Source organism: Mixophyes fleayi, chromosome 5, assembly GCF_038048845.1.
Source record: "Mixophyes fleayi isolate aMixFle1 chromosome 5, aMixFle1.hap1, whole genome shotgun sequence".
In the NCBI taxonomy this organism is placed as follows: domain Eukaryota; kingdom Metazoa; phylum Chordata; class Amphibia; order Anura; family Limnodynastidae; genus Mixophyes; species Mixophyes fleayi.
Genome location: NC_134406.1, coordinates 71,362,412 through 71,380,120, shown reverse-complemented (window position 1 = coordinate 71,380,120; position 17,709 = coordinate 71,362,412). Strand labels below are relative to the sequence as shown.

Below are 17,709 nucleotides of genomic sequence, written 5' to 3'. Positions count from 1 at the left end.
GTTCTGCTATTTGTTTGTGTTTGTGAATCATTTTAAAGTGATGTTCTAGAAAGATATAAACCGATGCATACATTCTCTTATTTGGCCAATATTGGCACTGTTCCATTCTTTCTGCCATGGCAGCTTCCAGCAATTGGGTATAGAAACAAGGTTCTTAAGATAGAATGGCATAGATCTAGTTTTACTTAAGATGTGAACTGAACTGTAAATGAAATCTACTTCTAAACTGTACATTTTTTCTTTAACCTTTTAACACAAAAGTATACATGGAAACTTCATATCTGTCCGTGCTCCAAGGAACTGTGGGACCATGGTTGTAGAACCTCTCTCTTCCTCTCCCTACTGTGGCTATCAATGATGATTGGTGATTTCCTGGCCACTAGGTGGTATCTTGCACAAGGTTGCTAAATCAGTAGTTCTACCAGCACCAACTTGTCCAAGCAGTCAATGACTGTCAGGAATTGCTTGTACTTGTAGTTTCACAATGGTACTTGATGACTTAAAGACTTTAAACAATTACCCTGGTATCCACCTCCATGGGCAGCCAGGAGGAGCCCAGTGCTATTCAGCATGGTATTGGTTTGTACGAAGGGTGGGCTGTGAGGATACTTAGCCTTATGTGTAGCTTTTGCCCACTCAGCCTAGCTGGTCAGTTTGAGGCAGTCTTATCTGCTCGCTGATGTCTGCTATGGTTAGCCAATTCCAACAGGATATGGCTGGCCCAATGAACACATGCAGCTCATTTTTTCCTTGGAGTTCATTGCGGACAAATCCCTCTTATTATCTAAATAATATTTACCAGCAGGAGATAGCTGACCTTAGGTCCAATGCCTTACCTCACATTAAGAATGAATCAATATACAACCCACAATGCAGTAAAAAAACATTGGTGTTTCAGCAGTCCCCTTTAATAATGTAGGATTCCATAGGAAATTTGTATTGCACAAAAAGAAAGGCTTATCGAGGAGCTCCAATCCTTGGCATGTGATGCATAGTATTCCGCCTATGTGGCTAGCTCAGTCAAAAGATGATTATTACCATGTGCTGCTCTATATTCATACTCTTAAAATGGCACTACATGTTTTTTTTTACACTTGTGATGCTGATCCATTCACTTGGCACTAATAATTAGTGTCTTTTATATCTGTGACACCCACCTGACAACATTCAGAAAGATGTAATACAAAACAATTCTCCAGTTTTGGGCAAGAAAGGGTGTCCAGCAGACTAAACCCCTACTTTCAATGTCCTGACACACCCATCTTGTCACAGATTTTTTTTGTTCCCTTCAGAAATCCACCCCCATGCTGACCAGGCTGGGGCTGGTATAACATAATGACATGGGGACTTCATGTTGGCACTAGCCCAATCGTACGTGACCTGATGCTGATTGCCATATTTGCAGCGTGACCCCACACTTTATGTTCCCCTGCTTCAGCATCCCTGGCTATAGCACTGGTGATGGGTATTTGTTAAACTTTTTTTATTTTTTTAATATAAAGTTGATGATGATGATGATGACCGCAATATCTTTACTCCATCCAGAATACTTATAACATGTCTTGAAGGGACCACATACTCGCACTCCATTTTTATTTACATGGATTTTAAGGCCATAATTCTGTTGTAACGTTTGGGCACAAAATTGCAACCTTCTCTAAATAATGCTGTGTATGTACTTGCTGCTTATTCTGTACAGTTTTATAGAGATGTTGGCACTTTGTAATTCTGTAATAATAATAATCAGCAATGGTGTGATCCAATGGGTAAGGTAGAATGAGACATTGCTAATGCATGCTAAAGCTATGTGATGTTGAGGCCATACACATGTAGCCTTATTTGCATAATAAAGAACACTGAAGGAAATCTTTTAATAATAAATATGAAAGAGCATGCTTAGATGTGCTCACTAATTTTGTCCTCCCCATCAGACCTCTGATGGGAAAGTGCTCCAGCACTTACAGCTTCATCTAGCTTAAGTCACAATAGACTGTAGGCAAAGGCTACATGTTACTGGTATCACATGCAGACAAGAAGCCATAGGGGAAGTGAAGATAAAAAAAAAACAAAAAAAAAACTCCACCATGTAGGGTTTTTCAATATGGAGACACTTCTACAAAACATTTCGTACTGTAATCAGGGAATTAGCACAACGAGCAGCAGGTTTGAATAATGTTTTGTTTTTTGTTTAAACTGGTTGTCCTGAACATGTTTATGCAATACCAGTGTAGGTAAGATAATGGACTCTTCCACATTTCCCCATCAATACCAATGCCTCTTTTCACTACCCCCAAATGCTGACTCATTACTTAGAAGCAAGGTAGCAGGAATCATGAAATGTCATGATATAGTTATTCTTTGTTTAAAGTAGATAACCTTGTAGATAACCTTGTTAAGCACAAGGTAAACAACTTATTTTTTTTGTACTATTAATCACAACTTTACATATTTGACACAATAAATAAATTTGTACAAGTGGTTATGGGTTTAAATAACCGCAAAGATAATTTGTGACTTTTGCTTCACAAACTGGAAAAAAACAAATCACCAGTTAATATTTCCCCACAGATATTGAAGAAGTACAAATCACACACACCTTTATTGAAAACATTCTGCAATGAAAAATGATCGTCGATGTGTGAACATATGCAATTTATGCTTTTGTCATGTATACAATTGTGTATAGCAAATTTTGTAACATTTTATTAACAATACCTCCGCTTTTTCCCACTTTCTCAGTTTTTTAACTTACTCAGCTTTGCGCATTGATTTTTTTTTAAACAACTATACGAACAATTAAATATAAGTTCATTAAAAGAACAACATTATTCAACACCAATGCCACTTGCAAATATATTTAATAAGATATGTATGGAATGGTAGGACTCTCTTTCACTGTCATCCACGTTACGTTTAAACACTGATGCCTCTTTTCAGTCACTGAGTGTTTACTCATGGCATCTTTCTGCATAATGATTTGTTAATGCAGCACTCCTATGAAATACAAATTCTGTGTTTTAAACAAATCCCTATGGCAGGCTATATGAAGAATGTTGATATTTACCATTTTATACTTGTTTTTCTTCAGGCTGCTATTAATGATTTATAATTGTGGAATACCATAGCAACCACAGTCACATGGCACATTATGTAGGGTGCAGCCTCTCTGTCATCACCTTATATGCTGAGAGCCTGTGTCTGCGAGTCATTTTTTCTTGCCAGAATAGTCTTTCAATTTCATCCTACAGATGCTCAAGCTCTAGTAATTTGGGTGGACACTGCATTGTGCTGATTTCACCATTATGTTTCTTTAATCATTCTAGACTTTCCTATGTTTGTTGCATGAAGAGTTCTCTGCTGAAAAAGCCCATTTTCATATGGATACACTGCTGCAATGAAGGGAAGACCCTGATCAGCAACAATGTTTAGATATCATGTGGCATTGTAATGTCACATTATTCAGAGAAACAGAACTCCTACCTCTGGGATCTAGTACATAATAAAATAACTTTCAGAGCAGAGTCCTAAAGATGTGGAAGGCATTCAGCTGTCTGTAATGAAAATACGCTATTACCTTTAAACAGTGCTGCAGTGGAAATTTGTGGTAACAATGGTCAATCTACGTATGTTCATGCTGTGTCTGAACAATTGATGGATGGTAGGAAGCATCTAGAACAGAAACTGAATCTACATGCTACAAAAATCTTCTTAAATGTTCTTTCCCTTTAAGAAAAATGCTAAAATTGATGGTGATGGTTACCCTTCTTCACGATAACTTCTGAGCATTGTCACTGTCTAAAAGCACAATTGTATCCATTAAATCAAAACAGAATACAGATCATCTATCATAAGTTGTTGGGCCACAAACCCAACATCTTGCACAACTGTATTGCTTATTTCCTTTGACAAAAAGATGAAAGCTCATTAGACGCAAAGAAAAGCAAAAATAAGGATTTTATTCAAGAAATATGAAAATAATATATAAGAATCAATATGTGATAACTTATTAAGGTGGTTTTGCTGTTTCTTGCAGCTACATGCTGGTTGGTAATTTCTGTTGTCTCTTTTTGGAAGGAATTCCTGTTTTTTGAAACTCTTCTTTTTCCTTTAAATATTCTTGTTTACATTCTTCAAAGAATATTGGGTCATTATAGCTGTGGAGAAAATATTATTTAAATATATTTAAGGTTAATTAATAAAACATGTAATGAAGTGAATGCATGTTATTGAAACGAAACAGGGTATAGTGTGATAATGGCAGATATCAAAAACAGATTTCCAGCTTGATAAGATGTAACAGGAGAACAGACATCCTTTTTTCAATATAATATACTGGTATTTTTCAAAATAGGCTTGAATCAGTATGTATCTATTTGTTGAAGGTGCGCTGTAATCATATTGCTATGCAATCTGTTTTGTTATAAGCCATTTTAACGGTATTACAGTTTGAAGCTTTAATCTTCAATGTCTATATGTTAACATTGAGCTGTACTTGGCCCTTTATTGATCTCTACTTAGAGAATACGTAAAATAAGGTTGAATTATGTATATGCGTAAATACACAAAGAATTCGGGAACAGGTATTAACAGCTTGGCACATTTTCTAGCAGTTAATATCCTTACCTGTATTCCATGTGTACTTCCCCATAGATGATGATGATGATAGAGATAAATTAACCCTACTTCATATGATGGTAAAGCAAATGGCTAAACAAAAACACAATCTTGGCATACCACAGACGCTGCATCAGTGCCCGTTGTACGCAGGCTATAAGGCTGCTTATGTTTAACGGAAATCAAAATACGTTTTTATCAAAGAAATATAATAACAATAGAAAATTTTATGTCTTCACTGAGAGGGCATTATTACATATTGCATAGTTATTATTCCCTAGATAAAACTGAAAATGGACTTATCCAGTCAAAATCGGTAACAATTTTCCTTAGCTTTGGAGATGAAAGAGTTAAGATAAATTTCCTTACTTTCCCAGACAGTTTCCTCCTGATCCTTGGACAGAGGTGGGGCTTAATGAAGATATCTGCATTGTTAATGCTGCAGCTCGTGACAGGGGGCGGGGCTACAGTGACAGGATGGTGTCACTGCGCCCCTCCCACACTTGCCAGCTGACGTCTCTTAGTTGAGAAAGCAAAAGTTGGCAAGTATGAGTTAAAACCTTACTTTAATAATAATTCACCCTGTTAGGAAGACCCAATAGATTTTCAATGTTGCCCAACACCTCAATTTCCATATAACTCAGCAAAAACTGATCAAAGTTTAGTAGCTTTTTTTCTCTTTTGCTATCACATGTTGTTGCCTTAGAATCCATTTTGTATTAGAGAGTTCATCTATTTACTCCTTCACTGCATTGTTAATTCTATTAATATATTAATTTCAAATTTGGAGTATATTGTAATAAGAGAAAGAAGCTTTGTATCCATGAATTACAGGCACTAGCAAAATACATGCTCTAGGTTACCATGAGTAGCTATAGACTAATATCACTAAAGATTCCAGAAGATAATTCGTAATTTGTTTGCGGAACCCACTGATATCAATAAGAATAACACAATGCTGTCTGACAACACTGCATTCCAATATGTGGCGGCCGTGCACAATCTTATATTAATCAAACTGATCAGCCAAGGTGGGCTTGACCAGTAACAGTCAAAGTTCCTCCACCTTCGTGCCCTGGACATTGCTAAACCTATTGCTTCTTTACTAAACTCTCTTTTGTCATCTGGTCATACTCACAAGGCATGAAAAACAGCTAAAGCCTTCCCAATCTCTAGACCTAGCTCATTACTGTCTTTCCTATTCAAAGTCATGGGAGAATGTATTCATTTCAAATCAGAAACTTTTCCAAAACAACAAATTTTCTTAGTCCATTTCAATCTGACTTTTGACCAAATCATTCCACAGTACCAACCCATTTAAAGGTCTGCATTGAAATTCAATGGTGCTTCATTTCTAGATTTTTCAAAACGTCTTAACGCTGATCACTCAACACTTAAGTATATATCGGTGCCCTTGTACTGTGGAACACATGTAGTAGGACACTTAAGGAACTTTGTTTCAGTCTTTGGCTCTAACCTTAGCCACCTACATTGTACTTGGGGGTACCTCAAGACTTTGTTCTGGGACCATTATGTGTTTCTGTATTATAAATGACTTCTCCACAGTTTCCAAATCAACTTAAATCCATATTTATGTAGCTGATACTGTCTTGTATATATGCACCTCAAACTTCTCTGACGTTAGGAATATACTGCAATCTGATTTCTTTCAGGTTAAACATTGGACTCCTAAAAATAATTTGTTTCTGAACTGATAACACAGTATCCATGGTATTTTGGGATAAATGGAAATTAGGAAATCTTGGCTAACATCAGTATCCAAATACTTGGTTTGCATGTAGACACCCAGACATCCAAAATGTCTTCCAAATTAGGCTTGCTCTATAGAAACAAATTCTACCAAATTTACATGGCCAGAAAGTTCATCACACAACAGATGCTAATGCCAATTATAGACTATGGGAATGTATCTTCTAGTACAATCCCTCAAATTTACATTAGCAAGCATGATATAGTTTACAACTTAATCTGCCATTTTGTTTTGCTGTGTAACTACAAAACACATCATTGTGATATCCTATAAGATATAGTCAGCGGTCCATGAGTCTAGACATAAAACGGACCACCCTATTAGCAGAAGCACCGTGGAAGGTGGCTTATCATAAGTTGCAAATGTGTTTAACTGAGCATTTTGCATTTTTAGGTACAAGTAGAAAGTCAGCTCTTATATTGGCTCACAGCAGTGTTGCTGTGGAATTTCTTTCTGTATTTTTTCCTTTCTGGATAACCCCAGCCTTTCAAGCACCTGCTGTGAACCTATAAATTGATTGAGCAACTTCCACTTTTATTTAACAACACTTATCACCTAAGATCTACCTCCAGAAGCTTGCTAATGGTTCCTAATTTCAATCAAGCATCTGGATGCACTGCCTTCTCATACTGGGCTCCCCATTTCGCAAACAACAAATCTGCCACCAGTGTACAGTGCTGAATGACAGATGTTTTGAAAGATCTTAAACATATTTTGAATTGTAATGCTGAATGCCTTTTTTATGTAATAAAGGCACAACTATATAAGATGTATCCAGGACATACTTGAAATAAAGAGATGACTCTGTATTTATTCATGGTAAAATACTTTATGTTTTATTTCAAGAGGACTAAAGTTTTTCCAGTGGTGTTACACTTTTGAATTAATAAAGCTCAATTACTATTTGGGATTTGTTTTATATAGCTTGCAGAGATTTACAATAATGCATTTTCCCATGCATTAAGCCCCATGGTATTGACAGCGCCTTTAAATAAGCATATGTTTAACATTTGTACTCGTAACAAGCCATACATACTGTAGATGACAAATACAACGTTAAGAAAAAAGATGCCAAGCCCTGCTGTCTAATGGATATAACTGTAGTTAAATTGAGAGGGAATGAAAAACACTACTTACTGCTTTGTAAGACACTCTTTCAATGCAGCGTTTTCATCTCGGCATTTCAGCACCATAAGAAAACCATTCTCTTGACAACATTTTGTGAAAGCTGAAATAAAAACCAGATGATTATTAATGAATGTTGTGCTCATTTTGGGGCCACAAATTATCCAGTGAACTGTTCAACATCACCAGTAATGTTTTAGCTTAGAGTCACCTTGTGCAGTGTCTGATACCATTGCAGCTCTATAGCAAATATAACAAATCTAAATACAATGTCAAACATCAAGTTCTGTCAGTATATGTACTATTAGCACTACAAGCATACAATGCTGGTTATCTGCCCCTGAATGTACTACCACCATGTTGTATCCTGAATGGATTGCACATGTAGTGGCAATATCAATTTTTTTATAGTGGCCTTCTTGTGGCACTTTGCAGGGGTGTAAAGGACAAGGCTGAATGATAGCTTAAATCATTAATTTCACAACCAGTGTGTTGGGGACTATTTATCCATCACAATTCCAGGCAGAGTATAACACAAGAAATTAGATGATATTTAAAGGCTTGTTTCCCACACTACTGAAATACGCCGTCATAGGTATCAATTATATCAATTGTAACCGCGCATGCCAGTTCTCATGCAATCCCAAGGACAGCTGTATTTTACATCAGTTTGCTCACAGTAAACACGTTGTGCCTCATTTGTTGGATGTAAAGATGCCCCATTCACATACATTTTAAGATGCATGCATCCTTTAGTCTAGCACAGAGATGGAGCCAGACCAATCATCATCAAAGAAAAATGTACATCTTGTAACTAATATATTTCCAGGTCCGTGTAACTCAAAATAACATGCATCTCAAAGGAGCATGCTTAACTTTAGTCTGTGTACCCTTACTATGCTGCACTCGCATGATAACGCCCCTGATCCACCTCCAAGTGCAAGAGGCAGGAAGTAGCAGCAAAAGGAGATAAATACAACTCTAAATACGGATCAATACAGCATGAAGATGTATCTTTACGACACACTAATGCATTTACGTGTAATCTAAATCTGTGGGCAAAATTCAAATGTTTACAAGTGTGCAAACAGGCTTTGAAAAAGGGTAAAGAACTGTGATTAGTGGATTAAACTGAAGGTAACAGTATAAAATAAATAACCTAGTTAAGTTTCCATTTTAAATGAATTTGATTTTATTTTCAATTTGAAGTATATGAAACCTATGGTAAAAACCTATGTAGGTTAGAGCATTTTGTTAGTACTTTGTCATGCTACTTATTTACCGAACCATGAAGTGGTATATAAAAACAAAATGGAAAGTTAAATATGTTTTAATAGTTATGTAAAATTAAATATTAAAGTCTAAGTTTAATAAAAAAAAAAGTGTATCGGTCTTATGCAATATGTTGTTTATTTGGCTTATCGATGCTGCTGGCTTGTACATATTTACAACATGCTGGTGTAGCGGTTTCTTGTGATATCCATGATAAGGTTAATCTCTCCGCAGACAGTAATAGATTTGTTTTTATTAAGGAAACTACTGGGAAAGTGAACATTTCATTAAACTAGCAGAACTTAATATATATTTTGATCATTGTCATCATTTTACTTTTAATGCCCTTAAAATGAAGACATATCTGGTTTGCAAAAGTGATTATCTATTATAAAATAGAGCAGAAATTAACTTTATAATTTCAAAGGTTCTAAGTTTTTTTCTGAATGAACCCCATTTTTGCTCACTTAATGCATCAAACAACGTACATACTCTGGATGTAAAAGACAAGTATAAAATGTAATTACAATGAAAAGACCAATATATTCTGCATGATGGCACATACTGAATTTATACTTTCTGAAATTGGTTTACACATGACTAGGGCTTCTAATACAATGTTATAGCTTTGTGACCAACAAATTAATCCTTGTTGTAAGCATTTTCTCACTCACTGACCAAATCTGATCCTCAAGTCTCGCCATGGCTGGCCTGCAGCCACACTCTGTTTGTAAGATCTTTGTCGCTTATTTAGCACAAGGATTTAATTAGAATATTTCCTTTCATATCACATAACATGTACCCATGCTTTTATTTGTTGCGATTGATGCAACCCCTTTGTTTCTTTCGAATGGAAGAATGTGGGGTGAGGGATATGTAACATTTATTCACTTTTTAATTAAGAACATTAGATGCTATTGGTAAAACAAAAAAAAAGCACATACTGTACAGAAGCATGTATTTATATACTATGACAGCACATACTTACTATATCCTTTAATATATAGTGCAGATATATTCTGCAGTGCTGAAACATATCATTTTGAACAAACAATGATGACGATGCACCAACATACAATTATTCTGAAAGTGAGGAGGACCTGCTTACAATATAAAAGATACAGAAAATGGAACCAAATGGCGCAATTGCTTGTTTGGTACAAGAATGTAATCTGGGGGCTACATGATGTTTAAGTACTGCAAACTATATACACTGCACAGTATTCTACTGAACACTGTGCAGAATTCATATTCCTAACAGACGCGGACCTCTCTCTCTACTGTTGGCTCAAAGTGTGCAGCCGCCATTCCTATGCAGCATAAAAACAAGTGTCAATGTCCTCTCACTGTACAAAGTCAATGGGTGTTGTTAAGACATTGAACTTGCTGATGTTAGCAACTTGATATTGGCATGTCAGCAGCAGGATTCAATAGTGAGCAGTAGAAAATATCCTAGAATTATAGACCTTTATAAGGAGTAGGCAAAACTAACTGCAAATTAGAAAGTTACACAAAATCAAAATTACAAGCAGCATTATTAATTAATGTTCCAAAGAAAACTCCACAAAGCGAGCAATGCAAAAATAATAACATGGTATAGTGTGCACAAAAGTGCTGTAACCCACAACCAGATGTTAGCTTTCGTTTAGTGTGCTGTGGAAATTACAGGTTTAAGCTGATTAATTGCAATAGGTTATAGCGTATTTCAGGAGGATATTTAATAAGACCCGTTTTGGTTATCATGTCTACTACCTATGAATGAGAGTAAATGAGTAGAAAGATAGCTAGATAATGAAACAAACAAAGTCCACTTTCCATCCACATAAATGTAACCATTGTGTTTTCATTTATTTCTTTAAGACGCATTGTTGAATATATTCCAGCTCCATAATTACAGATTTGTATTGCAGACAAAGGAATTGGTCTATACAATATAAATGAGCCTGGTGATTTCTTCAATCTAAGAAATGGTATTCAGTTACATTTGTCAGCTTTCAACTCCAGCATATTAATTTGATATCATAATGGGTATTCATCTCCTGAACTGCTGCCTGCTAAATTTTATACAAATAGAATTTTCAAACCTCTTCTACAACTTCTTGAAAATGTTTCACACAGCAAAGTATTCTGAATGTTCTACCCTGGCCAACATGAAATGCAGAACAATGGCACACTTCTAAACATGCAGATAGTTACAAAGTAAAAAAAGAGGAAACTGAAATGAAGCTCCAAAGTTTAACAAAGGATATTTCTGAAATCTTAGGTTTAATAGGTCTCATATCTAGAGTTCAATTGTTAAAGATTTCCCTCCTTATTAACAATGTCAGGGAGGTTTATCTCAAGCTGGGCATATTATATGATACTTCTTCCTCCCTATGCAATATATGAGGATAATGGTTCATTCATTTTCCACAATATGTTTGACTATCAGAGACACAATAAACATGATGAATCCATATTTCCTTCCCAAGATATTAACATGTACTGAACCATAGACATGTATATCTCTTCTGACAAGTCTCATCATGCTAATGCTGAAGATGTCACTGTTACACTCATGTTATGGGGCATATATATTTTAAGATTATGAAACACATTTTGCCCTGATAAAATGTAACCTCTCTGTTACCCAGCTACTGATTGGTTGGCTCATGCACATCGGGAATGTACAACTTAATGACAAAGGTTAGCAGGCCCGTGTGTTAGAACTAGGCCCAACACCACGTTCAGGTGACATGCATAGCAGGTTGTCTATAATCAGATACATTGAATAGACATTGGCATGTGAAGTTTCTTTAAATCCTACAGTAATTAACACCATGAGCTCTAACAATGTCCTAATTAAACTTCCCATGGCAGATTCTAAATGGTAAAAATACATTTACATTTTTATCTATTTATTTTAAGTTAAGATGGTTGTAGAGGAATGAAACTGCTAGTATAGTTAGACAAGCATGCTATATGTTAGAGGTATAGCATGCACACAGCATACCATCAGCTGTAGGCTAGCGTAGGTAAGATGTGAGGTCCCCACTGAAAAAATGACTGCTGGGTTGCTTTCTCTAAAACGAATAATTTCTCTTGACGCTTTTGAAGGCTGCTTTTATTTAGCAAAAGCCATCGGGAGGTCCCTCTCACTTGTTAAGTCACCAGACTTGTTTGGATAAAAGGTGTGATATCCCAGGAAGAGACCCTGGGATAGAGCAGCAAGCACACTTTAGAATGATGATAAAAATGCTCTGCTTAGAATATACAGACAGAATCACTACAAGGTGAGAAAATAACCCCTTATGCTAGAAAGCTATAGCTTGGATGTGAATACATAGATTCAACAATAATTTGTAGGTTCTGGCTGCATTAACAATAAGTGAAGTGTGCACTATATTTTAAACTTTGAGTAAACAGTGTATACCTAAAGGCCCTGTTACCCCCCAGATATGGAAGAACCAGTACGGGCTTATTTGGTAAATATTGGTGGCTCATACAGAAGTGGAAGTTGCTCAATCAATTTATAGGCTCATAGCAGGTGCTTGAAAGGGTGGGGGTTATCCTAAAAGGAACAAACACACAGAGAAATCCCCCAGCACAATGCTATAGCCAGCAAAATACCTGCCATTTCTACTGTAAATAAAAATCCAAGAGTCTTAGTTGCATACATTTGCAAATGTATGTTAAAGTCACCCGCCACTCCACGGCGCTTTGGCCAATAGGGTGGTTCTAACTCTAAATAGTGAGAGTCCCATATATTTGGGCCATACATATATATGTTTTTAAATTGAGAACTAATTTACCAAAAGGTACCCCCAGGAGCCTCCAAAATATTGGAGGCTCTTCAGTTCTGAATTCTTGCAGTGATATTATAAATACTAAACAATCCACGCTGGTGCTATTATGGTTGCAAAAAGAGGGAAGTACTAAGCAGCTCTGAGCCCACATACAGTATTAGGGTTAAGGTGTGATCCTGGGCCTTGGTGCAGTTACTACCACCACTGCTACCTCTGTCTTGCCTATTGCACATTTTTTTTCTTTTATCCTCAGATAGGTATGTGTTAGAACATTACAAACAGGCGACAATATAGCCTATATTTATTTTCTTTTAAATTTCAAGTAAATCCCACAGGCATTATTGCATAAATGTACAGAAACTAAACTATCTACACAGATAATGTGAAATTCAAATAATTGGATAAAGTAAACTAAATTGTTTAATATTGTTTTACCGTGCGATTGTGATTAGTACGCCACGTGTAATGACGCAACCACACGGATTAATAACACACACATTTATACTTGCACTTGTAAATAGTACACATTTATTAAGGTTCCAATCCCCATTTATTTATTAGTAAAAGGTATTAGAGATTATTTATACATAGATAAAACTATAGTAATGGTATTTATGGTTCAGGTCCTTTAAATGGTAAGTCGCAAGTTATGAGCAATATGAGATTAATACTCAAAAGTACTTTGCTTATGGGTCAGTTTAAACTGGTTATTTGGCGGGAAGATACGTAAGCAACCGTTGGAGCAAGTTGCCCCCCACCCTTGGAAAAGATCAAATAAACTGACCTATGCCCAGCAGTCTACTGGAACATCGCTAACACTGGACCAATGAAGACCTCTCTTGGTGTTATCTGTGTGAATTTGTGACATCATCACTGTTTTTGTTAACTGAAACTGCATATAAACTCCCTGGGCCAGTGTCTTCTTTCTCTCTTCCTGACAAAAGACAACATGACTGTATCTGAACCTGAGCCCAGGACATTCTTTGCGAAAATGTAATGTATTCGGATTTATACTTTCCTGTTTATTGTTATATCTTTTATGCTTCAGCATGGTTTACTGTAAATCCTGGTATCTTTTGCTATTAAATCTCTTTATTGTAGTTCCAATGCACAATCACATTGGACAATGTTTATTGGTAGCGATAAAACAAACATTACAATAATCTAGTTTTTCCTACATCTATGATATTATGAACAGCTTTTGGAACTTCTATACAATAATATACTCCCATTTACCCACCAAGGCAAAGACAAGATGAAATATGTGGGTGGATTTTTCTTCTTTTATTTATATAGTGTCCACATATTTCATAGTGCTGTCCAACAGCAATTTAGTTAGGATGACACTGAGATATAGACAATACAGTACAAGAGGGCTCAGTCTAGAGCAGGTCTGGCCAACCTGTTGCTGTCCAGGTGTTGTGAAATAACAAGCCCGACATGCTTTGCCAGTAGATAGACCTCAAATAGCAGGTTATGCTGGTACTTGTAATTTCACAACAACTGGAGAGCCACAAGTTGTCCAGGCCTGATCTAGAGCAAATTTGTCCAACTTGTGGTCCTGCAAAGCTGTTTCTTGTGGTTCTACAATCCCCCAAAACTTTCACTGACTGTACAGTTGTTAACTTCTTTTGTTCATATATTTGACATTCTTAGTGTGAATACTTTGCCAGCACTGATCTAGAGGTAGGTAAAAGCTAAAAAAAACAAGTGAGGTGTGGAATCGGCCCAAGTGATGGCTGGAGGTTGATAAAGTACTAGGGTCTCCAAAATAAGACCAGCAGGTCTGGGACAGACTACAGTAGGAAGGTGAATTTTGAGATTGCTTTAAGAAATATAGACATTTTTTTTTTTTTTTTACAGAAATAATGCAAATTTTTTCTAGTAAAAGTGAGCAGTAATTTTTCCCAGAGCCATAACTTAGAATTCTAGCTCCTGGGGCGAGAAAGACAAATGCCGCCCCCCTAGCCCTCAATTTTAACCAAATTAACCTAATATATTCCTAAATTGCGCCCCCCCTTCAGCATTGCGCCCTGTGCGGTCGCCCCTGTCGCACAGCCCTAGTTACGGCCCTGATTTTTCCCATAATATTTGCCAATTGAATCTGCCCTATAGTTTCACTAGCCAGCCTGTCTTAGCCCGATGTCAGTTCCTGCTTCTGCGGGGTAACCCCTGCGCAGCTTGTCCACCAGAAATGGCCACAACCAGCCCAGGCTGTGAGTGTTGGTGCTTGGATCACTTTTGAGAACGGGAGCCAAACTGTTTTATTAATTTATTTAAAACCCTTTATTTTTACAATGGAAAGGGATGTGCTGATAATCATCATTATCAGCACTGATCTTTGCTCCAGGGTAAGAGCACCCGCAACAGATACGCCTCCTGACAGGAGTATCTGCGTCTGTGTCCACCTCTAACTATATAGCAACAATGTGAAAAATGCTTTTATTTTACTGGGGCTAAGTGTGCACCCCCCTAAATTCTCTCATTCCACCTCTGCAAATACAACGAGGTGCAAGTCAGAGCTTTTTTTCAAAAAATCTTACGCGTGCATGCGTAGTATTAAAATGTGTATTTTGCACTAAAAAAACGGGGCTTGTATGAAACACTAAATAACCCCCTAAATGTTCACCAAGTTGCTCCTGCTATAGTCACTATTAACCTAACTGCTAAACAATTAAGGGCATGATTTAAAGCTAGGAGAAAAAATCCAGGTATAACTTCTTTTATTTAAAATGTGTGGACAGATTTGACCACGTACAAATTTACACCCTTTAGCTGGATTTGTCGACTTTAAATGAGGCCCTAAATTTCAAGGGCTTTTCTGAAAAAAGACAAGGATCATTTTTAAATCCAATATGGTATATTTTATGCATGGTGCTCCAAAATAATGAAAATATACAAAAAGCAAAATATGATTAAGTCTTCAAGCATTTTGTATAATAGATCCCATACCAGTATATCAACACACAGCACTATGTTTACTCTGCAGTCACTGTTTATTACTTAAGGGTACATAAAGGACAGTTACTTCTATCGTATGAGGACACTGATCGGGAAACCAGGTCACGTTCTGCACTTTCATGGCATCAATTGAAATGTTCTGTGTTAGCATGCAATGTATTCAGCAACCACACTGAGATATATCACCAAAGCTCAGACTTGTTAAAAACATAACTACAGACACCAGCATAACTTTATCTGCTTTGCCCCGGCTGCAGCATGAAAGTCTTTACAATTTTTCTACTTAGTAGCTGGCCCTACTGAGGTGTCATCTCACCATGTATATTATCACAACACTTAAGATATTGTGATCACACTCTTCAAATAAATGAAAGTGTTTGCCATGAACAGGGAGGGCTACTTTTATTTATTTATTTTCTGTATGCTCAACACCTTGCAGTGATATGATTTGCAGGCGTTAAAACAAAGAGCAGTGGAGGACTGTGCTAAGTGCATTGCTATGGATGCATTGTCATTGTAAACTGCTGGTAGGGTAACAGTGTGTTAAAAAAAAAAAAAAAAAAAAAAAAAAGATTAATTTGATTTTTCTTGGAAAACTAAAGCATCTTAGAAAGTCAGGATTAGTACTAGCCAAATACAGTTGATGTAGATTCTACAAAGATTGTGAGCGTAATCTTTGTAGAAGCAATTGGTGTGCAACGGTCTTGATTGAAATGCAACACACAAATACAGTTGTGGTACAGAGTGGTAGCTTAACAGTTAGAGAGAGTTATACACAGAGAATTCACACAGTTTGTACGAGACTTGTAAAAGAGAAAGCGGATTTCAAAAAGCTATTTCATGACAAAGCTAGCATGTCTTTATACTGTGCCAGATTAAGGTTGATTAGTTTGTTATGTCGTAGCCTATGATGTGCAAGTGCTCAGAGACTCTTTAGTGGGTGAATGTAATGAGCCAGGAAGTCGAGAGGATGAGCATGAGAATAAGATTACACACTGTCGTGTATTGTTTAATGCTGGGTGCATGAGCTACTTGGTATTGTCAGTGCACTGCACAAAGCAGCCTGGCCTTTATTGATCATGGTTCAGTTAACATCAATGAATATCTAAAATCTCCGACTCAATTAATTCTCACCTGATTAGAATCAGACTGGTATTCAAACTAAATCAACTCTCCAGTCAAGTAGAAATCAATATTTCTGATTTTACTTTTAAATCACAGTTATAAATAATAAAGTATCTGCATCTTCAGTATAATAGAAAGTAGGTTTTTGCATTTTTTATATTAATTCAACTGTTATGACATGCACAACACAACAACTGATTAAAATAATTATTCTAACAGTATTTGTAAGTATCTAACTAATTTAAAATATTGGCAGATGAAATTTAGTAATTAAAATTCATACAAATGGGGAAGTAATTTATATAATTTATTTTTTTTAACAAATGGTGTGCCAGAGATGTCTGCAACATGGTGACATATGTATCGCTCAAATCTTATCCATGTTTTAGACAAAATTCAGAATATAATGTGCAGTTATTTTACTGCAAGTTGTCACATGAGATGCACAATACAGTTACTTGCATGCAACTTATGGACAATGGTTATTCTTTTGCTGGTCAGTGTAGTGTTTGAAATTACAACTGCTTAATCTGTCAGTCTACTTGGCACTTCCTATCCTGAAGAGCTGTCAATCTTTAGATTGTAGAAGGTGTCCACCTCAAGTATAAACATAGAAAGTGTTGTCCTGTTCCACACAATTCAAATTGTACTCTAGAACACTGTTTAATGAATTCACAGGTGACTTTAATTAGTGAAATCCTAAAAATAATAAAGGGATTTATAGGCAACAGTTGTTGTCACAGTTTGCTTCCTGGAGACAGAAGCTGTCTCTATGTGTACCTAAGAACAGACATGCAGTCTTTCAACTTAAGGAAATTGATCATGCAAAACACGGAAAAATCTCTGCATTTATTTCCAAATATTTCATACAATATACATAGGATATGCCACATAAAGTTATGGAGATTGGAGCTCCTCTTCAGTCAGTGAAACTCTCCTCTCAAGTCTGAAAACTGTCCAGTGTATACTTGGCAACATGCCCATACCACGAAGAAGGCGTCGGCCTGGTTTAGTATTTTACTCTTTGGGGCAGATTCAATTTGCAGAAGTTTTTAC

At 36.4% G+C, this 17,709-nt stretch overlaps 1 protein-coding gene across 1 annotated transcript in view; it reads right to left on the bottom strand.

Moving 5' to 3' along the window:
• Positions 1–3,935: 3,935 nt before the first annotated feature.
• The window catches only part of CMC1 (C-X9-C motif containing 1), a 40,359-nt gene continuing 26,585 nt past the window's right edge, over positions 3,936–17,709 (bottom strand). The window contains exons 3-4 of the mRNA XM_075211268.1: positions 7,523–7,613; positions 3,936–4,154 (exon numbers count right to left, since the gene is read on the bottom strand). Coding sequence (XP_075067369.1) covers positions 4,034–4,154; positions 7,523–7,613 — 212 coding nt within the window. The 3' untranslated portion in view covers positions 3,936–4,033. The remainder of the gene's footprint in view (positions 4,155–7,522; positions 7,614–17,709) is intronic.